Source organism: Carica papaya, chromosome 4 (genome assembly GCF_054855325.1).
Source record: "Carica papaya isolate Zhongbai chromosome 4, ASM5485532v1, whole genome shotgun sequence".
NCBI classification, from domain to species: Eukaryota; Viridiplantae; Streptophyta; class Magnoliopsida; order Brassicales; family Caricaceae; genus Carica; species Carica papaya.
This window is the reverse complement of record NC_142312.1, coordinates 27,447,521-27,459,469: the sequence shown is the minus strand read 5'-3', so window position 1 is coordinate 27,459,469 and position 11,949 is coordinate 27,447,521. Positions and strand designations below refer to the sequence as shown.

Genomic DNA, 11,949 nt, shown 5'->3' with positions numbered 1-11,949 from the left:
CACATACTATACACGAATGAAAACAATCTAGGACGAACTCAAAACTTATCAACCAGCTCCAACCTGTCACTGCGGAAACATGAAGGTGTGGAATGATTATCAGGAACAAGAGTTTGTCATGACTTTCTTAATGGGATTAAATCCCTCCTATGCTGCTGTTAGAGCCCAAATTTTGATGATGGAATGCTCTCCGTCCATTTTGAAAGTCTTCTCGCTGGTGGTGCAGGAAGAGCGGCACCGTGCAATCAGCTTCGACACACACGCAGAAACGGGTCAGGGGTCTGGATCTTCTGTTGCCCTAACTCAAGGAAGGAGAAGACCCACCTGTTCACACTGTGGACTTGTGGGTCACACTGTGGACAGGTGTTACCGCCTGCATGGCTACCCACCAGGCCTCAAGCCCAAGCCCAAGCCCAAAATACATTTTAATGATGGACCTGTCCAAATCCAAAACCAAACCCGCAATGCTTCAACTATTTTTAATGAGGGGCAAGTCTAAACACAAGCCCAAGCCCGCAACCCCTCAGCTATCTCTCGGCCCACTCCTGGAACCAGGTCTTTCAACCCGACTAGCCCCCAATCTAGGCTCGGGTTCTTCTCTGCCCACCAAGCCTTGGCCCATGAAGTTTTTTTTTCCAGAACACACTTCTTCCTCTTCCTCGGGCACGCACCCGATTGCACGACCAGTGCAGAATTTCACCTCCTCCGTCGACGCCTGCTTACCGGCATCTAATTCCGCTACTTCCGTCGATGACTTAAGCACATCGCAAATTCAGAACATTATTACTCACCTAAGTGCACGTCTCCACCAACCGAACTCCGTCATCTCACCGGATAGTCTATCTCTCTCCACAAATCACGCCACCCCTGATCCTCACACGACAAGTATATCCTACACACCCTTTTGCCTTTCCAACTTCACACACACATTTACCTCTAAATGCTAAATCATTGACTCTGGAGCCACACATCACATTTGTTGCACACCCACCCTTTTCACAAATCTTAAATATATGAAACCCATCCCAGTCACTTTACCAAATGGTAGTTCAGTGTTAGTCAATCAAGTTGGAAGTACACTCCTCACCGACACCCTAAATCTACATGATGCTCTCTTTGTCCCTCATTTTTCCTTTAACATTGTCAGTGTCAGCATATTGACCACTACCCACAACTGCACAATTAATTTTTCTCTTCATTCTTGTGTCATCCAGGACTGCACTTGGGACTTGTTGATTGGGAAGGGTAGATGCATTGGCAACCTCTACTACTTAACTACTACATATTTTCTTTTTCCTGCTGTTCATTATGTTTCCACTAACTCTAAAAGTAGCTTATGGAACTTTAGAATGGGTCATCCTTCCCATGTAAAACTTCAGTATATTAATGAAGACTTACAAACTTTGAATATTTCTCATTGTAAAATTTGTCATTTTGCTAAACAACGTAAATTGTCTTTTGTTTCTAATAATAAATTATCTGACCATCCATTTGATCTAATCCACATCAATATTTGGGGTCCCTTCTCTCCACCCACTATCGAAGGATACAAATATTTTCTTACAATTGTTGATGATTGTACTCGGACTACTTGGGTATATCTCATTCATCAAAAGTCCGACGTTCTTACCATTTTTTCTGAATTTTATACTCTCATGCTTACACAATATAATATTTTTATTAAATCTGTGCGATCTAACAATGCACACGAGTTGAATTTTCATTCATTTTTCAAGTCAAAAGGTATTATTTCTTATCATCTTGTGTTGAGACTCCCCAACAAAACTCTGTTGTCGAACGAAAACATCAACACATTTTAAATGTGGCATGTGCTTTACTGTTTTAATCCCATGTTCCCTTTGTGTATTGGGGCGATTGCATCTTGACTGCTATTTACCTAATCAACCGTATACCTTCCCCCTTGTTATCTAATAAAACTCCATTTGAACTATTAACTAAAAAAAAAACCTTCCTATGATCACTTGCGTACCTTTGGTTGTCTATGCTACTACTCAACTCTTGATAGTCATCGCCATAAATTTTCACATCGTTCTAGGGCTTGTGTCTTCCTTGGTTACCCTTCGGGTTACAAAGGATATAAACTTCTCAACATCGAGAGCAACCAAATTATCATCTCACGTAACGTCATTTTTCATGAACATATCTTTCCATTTCTTTCATCTCACTCACCTGATCCCATTCACAGTGATTTTTTTCATGATCGTGTTTTACCTCTTCCTCTCCATACGTCTACACACTCCTCAGGTTCTCTTGATACACATGTCCACTCACAACATAAGTCTTCCCAAACACTATCATCTCGCCCACTACGTATAATACGACCACTTTCTTATTTGTCTAACTATCACTGCTACCATACAGATACACATGCACTTTATCCCATTTCTTTGTTCCTTACTCATACCAAACTTACACTCTAATATCACAACTTTATTTGTGCCATTTCCTCCCACACTGAGCCTACCAACTTTTATGAGCCTAACCAGTCCGATGTTGGATGAATGCTATGAACGTGGAGCTACGTGCCTTAGAGAACAATAACACTTGGTCCATTATTTCCCTCCCTCCTAGGAAGAAACCCGTTGATTGCAAGTGGGTTTACAAAGTTAAATATCAAGCTGATGGGACCGTAGAAAAACACAAAGTGCGTCTGGTTGCTAAGGGTTACACACAACAATTTGGCAGAGATTTCCTTGATACCTTCTCTCCTGTTGCCAAATTGGTTTTTGTCAAGATTTTGCTTTCACTAGCTGCTATCCATGGTTGGCGCCTGACTCAGTTGGATGTCACCAACGCTTTCCTTCATGGTGACCTTCACGAAAAAGTTTATATGACTATTCCTCTAGGCTATTCTCCTCGAGAGGGGGAGACTCTTCCACATCAATCTGTTTGCCGCCTACACAAGTCAATCTATGGGTTGAGACAGGCTTTCCAACAGTGGTTTCATAAGTTATCACAAGTATTACTTCAAGAAGGCTTCCATCAGTCACAATGTGACCACTCCCTATTTGTCAGGCAACAAGGTAAAGCCTTCCTAGCATTGTTGGTGTATGTCGATAATATTGTTATTGCTAGTAATGACGATCAGATTGTCGAAGAGCTCAAAGCTACACTCAGACAAAAATTCAAAATGAAAGATTTGGGGACTCTCCGATATTTTCTTGAACTTGAAATTACAAGAAATGACACAGGAATCATCTTATGCCAAAGAAAATATGCGTTGGATCTGTTAACTAAAACTGGATATCTTAGTTGTAAACCCTCATCTATTCCCATGGATCCTAATATCAAGATGTCTAAAGATGATGGCGAACTTCTGAGTGATATCACCAGCTATCGGCGACTGATTGGAAAACTGTTGTACTTAACCATTTCTCGCCCTGACATATGTTACTCTGTCAATAAATTGAGTCAGTGCCTGGCTGCTCCTAGGACCAGTCACCTTCAAGCCGCTTTACAGATTCTCCAGTATATCAAGAGGACACCTGGACAAGGTCTTTTCTTTCCTTCATCATTTGCTATTCAGATTAAGGCATTTTCTGATGCTGATTGGAGCACATGTCCTGACACTAAAAAATCTCTCACTGGTTATTATGTTTTTCTTGGGTCTTCATTAGTCTCATGGAAATCAAAGAAACAACAAGTCGTTTCTCGGTCATCTGCTGAAGCCGAGTATCGCTCCATGGCCAACACTACTTGCGTAATCGTTTGGATTCTGAAATTGTTACGAGATTTAAAGGTGCAACACCAAGGTCTTGCATTACTTTACTGTGATAATCAGGCAGCTCTACACATTACTTCAAATCCAATGTATCATGAGGGAACAAAACACATTGAGCTTGACTGTCATTTTATTCGTGAGAAGATTCAAGATAGTACCTTGAAGACGATGCACATATTCACTTGAAATCAACTGGTAGATTTAATAACAAAGGCACTTCATCCTACGCAGTTCGACAATTTGTTGAGCAAGATGGGTACAATAAATTTGTACTCTCCATCTTGAGGGGGAGTATTAAGATTAATTAATAGATATTAAGTATAGTTTGTGTTAAACTCAAAATAAATTAGTTAATTGCATTGTAACCGTTTTTGCTTTCTTCTGCTACAGTACAACACAAAGTGGCAATATATGTATTCCTGTAAGCAGCAAAACAGAATTCAGAAGGAAAATTTTCTTTGTCTTTCTACTCTCTCTTTGTTCCATTTTTGCTCTTCCTTCTTTTTCTATTATTTTCAATCTCTATCTAGTCTGTCCAACCGGTCCGGTCCGAGCTTGAACCCACGCACACCCGAAATACAGTGGATCAACTTACCGAAATGGGGAGCCGAAGTCTTGGACGAATGTTGAGCTCTTGAGATAAACGACGCCGTTTAGAGTCTTCCGGTCCCTAACTGCCTGCCTGCCTGCCTGCCTTTGGTCTTAAAGCCGTCACATTCACTCATACAAATACAGCAGTCCTTGTCTCTTCGTTACAGGGGAAGCTATTGTTGCTGAAGGACCTGCAACAATGGAGGCGGCGCCATTTCCTGCTGCGTCGTCAAACTTATCGCTCAAACGAATGCAATCTCCCTCGTTTTACTCATCATCGTCGTCTCTCTTATCTCTGGGCAAAAACCCTCGAGGAAATTACCTTAAATTCAAGTCACGAAGAAACCTCTCTGTCCGTTCCTCTTCTGCTTCTGATTCCGGTACTCTTTGTTCTACTCACATGTATTTTTTTCATTTCATATCATTTTGACGTATCTCGTTTCTGAATACTTTTGTTTTAATTGCGTCATACACAATTCAGTTGTGACTTTGCTTGATTACGGAGCTGGAAATGTTCGTAGCTTGAGAAACGCGGTTCGACATCTCGGCTTCAACATCAAAGACGTGAGTTTTTTAACCGCCATTATTGTTTTCACCTATTTCTTCTTCGTCATATTCAAATTTATAGAACTGGTTATTGGGTGATACTGGAATTTATAGCTCGTCTAATTACCATTAGTGTCAATAAACTTCCCAGAACTTCTTCAGTTCTTTTTTGTTTTTATGCTAGACTTCAATTCACGTGTCAAAAGATGTCACCTTTTCTGATTCACCAATTATCTTTTTTTTTCACCCTTCTAATTTAATGTGCTCAATGATTATATTTTCTCCTGCAGTTCTGTTAACCTCTTTTCCGCTAGTTCAGTATTCATATATACCACTTCTCCTGAAAAATGGCGTTTCAGTGATCTTTTTCTTTTTCCCTTCTAAATTAATGTGTTCGCTAATTCTATTTTGTCCTGCATGTGCGTCAATTTCTATTAGTTCTGTTTTCAGTTAGCTATCATGTTTGTTTCCATCAGTTCTATTGATGAAAAATGGTGTTTCAAGTATCTAGCTTAGCACATGCTTAGTTAGTAAGTTGATTGATGCAATGAAAATTTAACATGTAGGTCCAAAGACCAGAAGACATACTGAATGCTGATCGCCTTATTTTTCCTGGTGTTGGGGCTTTTGCTCCTGCGATGGATGTGCTTAACAAGACTGGGTATATGTTCTTTCTTCTGTCATATGATATTATTCACAGGTTCATTCTTTTGTTAGCTGTTTCAATGGGAATAATGGTGAAGATTGTAACCATATAGTTGAAATAACATCACCAATGTTTGTTTTACAGGTATTATTTTTGTTCAGGTAAATATTTGTGTCACAGATTTGTTGTTTTATACATGTTCATGATTGTTTATATCCATTAGCAAATGGGTTTTTGTAGAGAGGATGATAAAGTTGGATCTAAGTTGATTGATTTCTTCTAGGGTAGTGGGCCAATTAGACTCAAGGGAGTCAGTTAATTATATTTCATTATTTTCCATATTGTTTACGGTTTCACTGGTTGCAGGATGGCAGAAGCACTATGTACCTATATTGAAAATGATCGTCCTTTTTTAGGCATATGCCTTGGGCTGCAACTACTTTTTGAGTACAGTGAGGAGAATGGACCAGGTGAGCTGTTTTTTCCTCTTGTTGCCAGTAAATACTTTTAGCATTGTTAAGCTTATCACCCTCATTCTGCTGGCTATCATTTGCATAAGCTGGATGGCAAGGAACGAGAGGGTTTCTCTTGGTACTGTGTCTCTTTTTGCTAGCATCGCAGATAAATGGTTCTAGAACTTGAGTATTTTGTTTAATGATTATCCTCTTAATATTGGGGATGATCTAGAGAACCTTATAGATATTTTGTTTTCTTTTTGCAATTTATATTGGCCCTTGGTGCCTTGTTAATAGTATTCCTCTTTTTTCTCTAAAAGAAAGTACATTTATCATTATGTGTTATCTAGTTCCTCTTAATTTTGTTTGTTGAGATCCAAAGCTTATGTTTTTGTTGTATTCTTCTTTTTTTTTTCCATTTCCATGTCTCAGTGGATGGGCTTGGCTTAATACCGGGTATAGTTGGGCGTTTCGACTCATTAAATGGTTTTAGAGTACCCCATATTGGCTGGAATGCATTGCAAATCGTAAAAGAATCTGAAATATTGGATGATGTTGGAGATCGCCATGTCTATTTTGTTCATTCATATCGTGCCATGCCTGTATGTTTCCTTTTACACCCTTCCCTCTTGTTTAGTTTGTGTGTGTGTGGGACTTTTCCACCACATTTGGTCTTTGTTTGCCGGAAATTTCATCCTTTTATGCTTTTGTAGTCAAATGAAAACAAAGATTGGGTCGCATCTACCTGCACTTATGGTGATGAATTTATAGCTTCTATTAGAAGGGGAAATGTGCACGCAGTCCAGTTCCATCCAGAAAAAAGCGGAGGCAGGATAGCTTCCCCTTAGATGTTCTGCTTTATTTTGTTTTATGCAGCTATTCAGGTTTAAGACTTCAGACTTCCTTTGCCTGTACTAAATCATTAAATGAATTTTTCAGATGTTGGTCTTTCTGTGTTGAGAAGGTTCTTGTATAAAAACTCACATGTAACAAAGGTAGATTTTCATCATTTATGTACATGCTATTTGTTTGTTTCATGGTTTTGAGACTTATCTGTCTAATGATCTTCACGTTTCACTTGAAGACAGAAGCCAACGGTGAGGAAGGCTTCAAAACTTGCTAAGCGGGTAATAATTTCTGGCCGACATTATTACACCTGTTGGTTCTTTTTACCATTCATTCTTTTGTGAGCTTGTAGATTTCGTGATTGGCCAACTTGTTATCACTTTTTAATTAAGAGTCATTTTGCATTCAAGAAATCCCTTTGCTTAGTGATATGTAATATATATTATATTACATATTCATAGTTTTGCTTTTTCAGGTCATCGCTTGTCTTGATGTGAGGGCAAATGACAAAGGGGATCTTGTTGTTACTAAAGGTGATCAATATGATGTGAGAGAGCATACAAAAGATAACGAGGTTAGGCAGATAGTACATTTATGCTTAGTCATGTAATTCTATGAGCTTCAGTTAAACATAAGTTAGGATTTCATTTTATCGGGTAGTGCTTGTTTTTGCATTAATGAATTGCTGTCTCAACTAGGAGAGAAATGTATTTTACATTTTGTATCTCCCAATTCATTCTGCTGGCTGGTTTTGTATCAGTCAACGTCTGCATTTTACAGCCATCAGGGAAGTTCCATCTTACTTTGGTGATAACTTGAAATACCTTTTGCAGGTGAGGAACCTTGGCAAGCCTGTGGAGCTTGCTGGGACGTACTACAATGATGGGGCTGATGAGGTATGCTTCCGTTGAGTATTTTCACCTGGACTATGTCATATGATGCTTCGATTTTCGGTTTGATTCTTAAATATGTTATTCACCTCTCTACTTGTTCATTTCAGGTCAGTTTTTTGAATATAACAGGATTCCGCGACTTTCCTTTAGGTGACTTGCCAATGTTGCAGGTTTGTTAGGTTGTAGTTGCAAGAAGTTCCTCAGAGAAAGTTTTTTTTTTTGCAGCACGTATTAATCCCTTTTATTTCCTTATGCATTTTGTCTAATTTAAATGCTTTCTATGCTTCTCAGGTTCTACGATATGCTTCAGAAAATGTTTTTGTCCCATTAACAGTTGGTGGTGGGATAAGAGATTTTACTGATGCAAATGGCAGGTATATTCTAATCTTCAAAGTGGTTCAGTCTCTATATATCCATTTGTTATATTTCAACTTCATTTATAAGGAAGATCAATGGTTCTATAGTTTCACAACTTCTGAGTGATCAAGTGAATGACTAAAATGTATTTAATTTGCTCCATCTTAGGCACTATTCTAGCTTGGAAGTTGCTTCAGAATATTTCAGATCTGGGGCTGATAAGATTTCTATTGGAAGTGATGCAGTCTATGCTGCAGAAGAATACTTGAAAACAGGAGTATGTTTGGCTTCTCTCATCTACTTTCTTTAAGTTCTGAAGCTAATGTTGTTGTGTGTGCATGCAAGTAGGCCCTTAGTGGTAATTCTAAAATTATGCTTGTGTAGGTAAAGACTGGAAAGAGCAGCTTGGAACAAATATCTAGAGTTTATGGAAACCAGGTAATTTTTTGTCTGATATGCGCGTCCCTGCTTCTTGTTTTACATGCATTCTTGTTTATTGGTAACATGCATGCTTTAACTTGTCAATATTCCTTCTACGCTAGTATGTTAAGTGTACTTTTAAGACAAAATAGGGAGAAGTAATTTTATGTTGGCATTTAGTGGGCCCCATTTGAGCGAGTTTCATGACTCATAACATTCACTGATTATCAGTTGGGCTTCTGCATGTATTAGAGTTTTTAACATTTCCTCAGAGTTTGTAGCTTCTATATGTACATTATTACATTATTCTTTTGTCATAACATGCTAATCGGAAAGTGATGATTACAACAGAAACTTTATAATTGTAAAATTTTTAAGTCATCCATTCCTGTAAAATTTTGCGATGGTACTTGTAAAAGTTAATTTACTGGGTAGTTCGTTTATTTAGTTACAACTTTTGGGTAAACTTGATCTTGGACATGTACTGAGCTGATTTTTTATGTACCTGACAGGCAGTGGTTGTAAGCATTGATCCACGGAGGGTTTATATCAGTAGCCCTAATGATGTGGAGTTCAAGTCCATAAGGATGACAAACCCAGGTAAAGAAGCAATGCCCTAACAATGGGATCTTTTATGAAGGAAGCTTAGTTATCCGAGTTTCAAGAACTTGTTTACATAGTTCCCCATGATTGTTGATCGTTGTGTTTCTGTTGGTGATCTCAGGTCCAAATGGGGAAGAATATGTGTGGTATCAGTGTACGGTAGGCATGACTTGCTTTTTTCATTTTTGCATTAATCATAGTTCATTAAACTGGCATAGATTAATATTTGGCTCAGTAACGTTTTCTCGTAGTATTTATCCTTTATTTTTATGTTGTTATGGCCATTGCCAATTTGCCGTAAGGATGTTGTATTCTGCATTATGATTGGCCTTGTTCTTATATATCTTTCCTTCAAAGTTTGTATTTCAAAAGCTCTAATTTATTGCATTTAAATTGAATCTGTTTTGTTGGTTTTATAGGTTAATGGTGGGCGAGAAGGTCGGCCCATTGGAGCTTATGAGCTTGCTAGAGCTGTTGAAGAGCTAGGAGCTGGAGAAATACTCTTAAACTGCATTGATTGTGATGGTATGAAACGTTCAGCCTTCAGGATTTTTTGTAATCCCCACTCATGTTTTTAGTTGAGGCCTGTGGTGAAAATGGTATTGAAATTTGTAATCGTTGTCCATTGGAAATAGTGGTCAAAACTTGACCCAAGGATTTAATATTGTAGTTTTAATTTGCAACATCTAAACAGTCTCTTACAGTAGTGATTATTAAAAATCTTTAAACTCATATTGCATTGAAGGATACTGACGTCTTTTGAGATGCATGCCTCGAGTCATTTTTGGTTCATTCTTTTACTGGTTAATTTACATATTTTTCCATCTTTGTGGTCACAATACCTGCTTGTTTCCTTTTCAGGTCAAGGGAAAGGATTTGATATAGATTTAATAAAGTTGATCTCAGATGCAGTTAGCATCCCTGTAATTGCAAGTAGTGGGGCAGGTGCTGCAGAGCACTTCTCTGAGGTGTTTACAAAAACAAATGCATCTGCAGCCCTTGCTGCTGGTATTTTCCATCGAAAGGAGGTAAATATAGACAATCTTGTCCAAACTTCTGATTGTATCTGAAATGGACATATTTTAAGTATTTCTGGATGCTTAATCTGCACTGCAATACTATATTGTAGGGTTTTCCTAGGCCATTAAATTTCCATGCAGTATTTTTGTTGATTGGCTCTTATCCCATTAGCTCATCTAAAGTGAACGAAACTAGTGCTGATTTTTGTTTTTGACAGATAAATTGAAAATTTTGTAGGATATGATATTCTTCCTCCTAAATTATTTAAATCAAATAGAACGACACCAAATTAAGAACCATTAAAATTATAAGTTCAAGGATTCACCAGATTCTCACTATCCCCGGACTTTGGCTTCAGTAACATAGACTCCTAGGACTCTTGTGTGTAACCCCTGCCAGATATTTACAGCAAGAATGCTTTACTTTAACCTTTTAGACAACATAAAACGGAAGAGATATGCTCGTGATTTGAGATCAAATCTTGCTGATTTTTTAACAATTATAGTTACTCATGCCAGCTATATTACTCATGCCAGCTATCTTAACTTCAACTGTAGTTAGATCAGAATATTGAACTTGCTTACACATGCTTTATTTTGTTAGAAAATACTCTCAAAATTTATTCCAAGTGCTATTACTTAAACTTTTAGATTTTAATATAAAAAAATTTTAATTTTGACGGTTCATCAAACTTATAATAGTACTGTCCCACTTTGTCAAGGCATAGAGAAGATCGGAGTTCATGGTTACCATAATGGAGCTTTCATTTTTCTGAGAGTTAAATGCATATTTGAAACACTCTCTCTTGAATATTCTAAGGGCTGTTTGGTTTTAAACAGCTTAAATTTATACTTGATTTTGTGTGTTGCAGGTCCCTGTTCAATCAGTAAAAGAGCACTTGTTGAAGGAAGGCATAGAAGTCAGGATCTAATAATACAGCCAGTGGCATAGAACTCCGACAATGTTGGCCACACCAATCTGAAATTCATCCTCTTGGAGTTGAGAATTGGATTGGAGCTGTACATCTTTTTCTTTGCAGCTTTCAGAATTATTGGATTTAACTTAAACAGTGTATCAATAATTTATTTTCGGCATGACTAAAATTCTTGCTGCATTTTGTTTGATATGGGTAACTGTTTTACCACTGCGTTGCAGCACAGTGCGGTGCAGGCCCCTTTTCAACCCAAAAAAAGGACTTTCTGGTATTTATTTTTTTAATGAATGAAAAATTAACTGTTATCGAATACTTGTTTTACCACTGCGTTGCAGCACAGTGCGGTGCAGGCCCCTTGCGTGCGTGCCTATCTCCCTGTGTGCCCCCAGCAGCACAGTGAGTGCTGACACGCCCCATGCCACCAGGCCTCGCACACACCCCCTCTGTGCTGCGCACGCGCACTTGGCTGCTTCGTGCTACCAGGCCTCGCACACACCCCCCTCTGGGCTGCGCACGCAGCCATACCCAACCGGCAGTGTGGGCTGCCACACGCGCTGTAGGCTACCATGCTTGCGCTGGACTGCCCCTGCCTGGGCTGCTGCTGTGTGCAACCACTTTCTTATGCTAAAAATGTGATATTTTTGTTAAATAAGGTTCTTTATCATTATGCCTTTTGTCTGGAAACCGCCCTTTGAGATGAGACCTTTTCACCCTTTATGGGGCCATGAGTGTGTGTGCCCATGGGCTACATATGGTAGTACAGACTTCATGGCCTTCTGAAAAATGTGTATGAAGTTTTGAATATTGAAAATTATTTATTATAACAACATATTTTGACATTTTAGCGGTTCTCAAATGATTTTTATTATTAAAAAATTTATTTTTTATTATCAAAA

General features: G+C 38.4%; 1 protein-coding gene across 1 annotated transcript; it reads left to right on the top strand.

The window, feature by feature from the left end:
• The first annotated feature begins 4,348 nt into the window (after window positions 1-4,348).
• On the top strand, window positions 4,349-11,324 carry AT-HF (HIS HF). Its single transcript, XM_088218620.1, has 19 exons — window positions 4,349-4,713; window positions 4,815-4,897; window positions 5,446-5,540; window positions 5,892-5,995; window positions 6,413-6,582; window positions 6,694-6,808; window positions 6,920-6,975; window positions 7,069-7,107; window positions 7,302-7,400; window positions 7,660-7,722; window positions 7,827-7,889; window positions 8,011-8,093; window positions 8,245-8,353; window positions 8,461-8,514; window positions 9,009-9,096; window positions 9,221-9,258; window positions 9,519-9,624; window positions 9,961-10,127; window positions 10,991-11,324. Exons 1-19 carry the CDS (start codon window positions 4,533-4,535, stop codon window positions 11,048-11,050), a joined length of 1,773 nt encoding a protein of 590 aa, XP_088074746.1. The 5' UTR covers window positions 4,349-4,532; the 3' UTR covers window positions 11,051-11,324.
• Window positions 11,325-11,949: the final 625 nt, after the last annotated feature.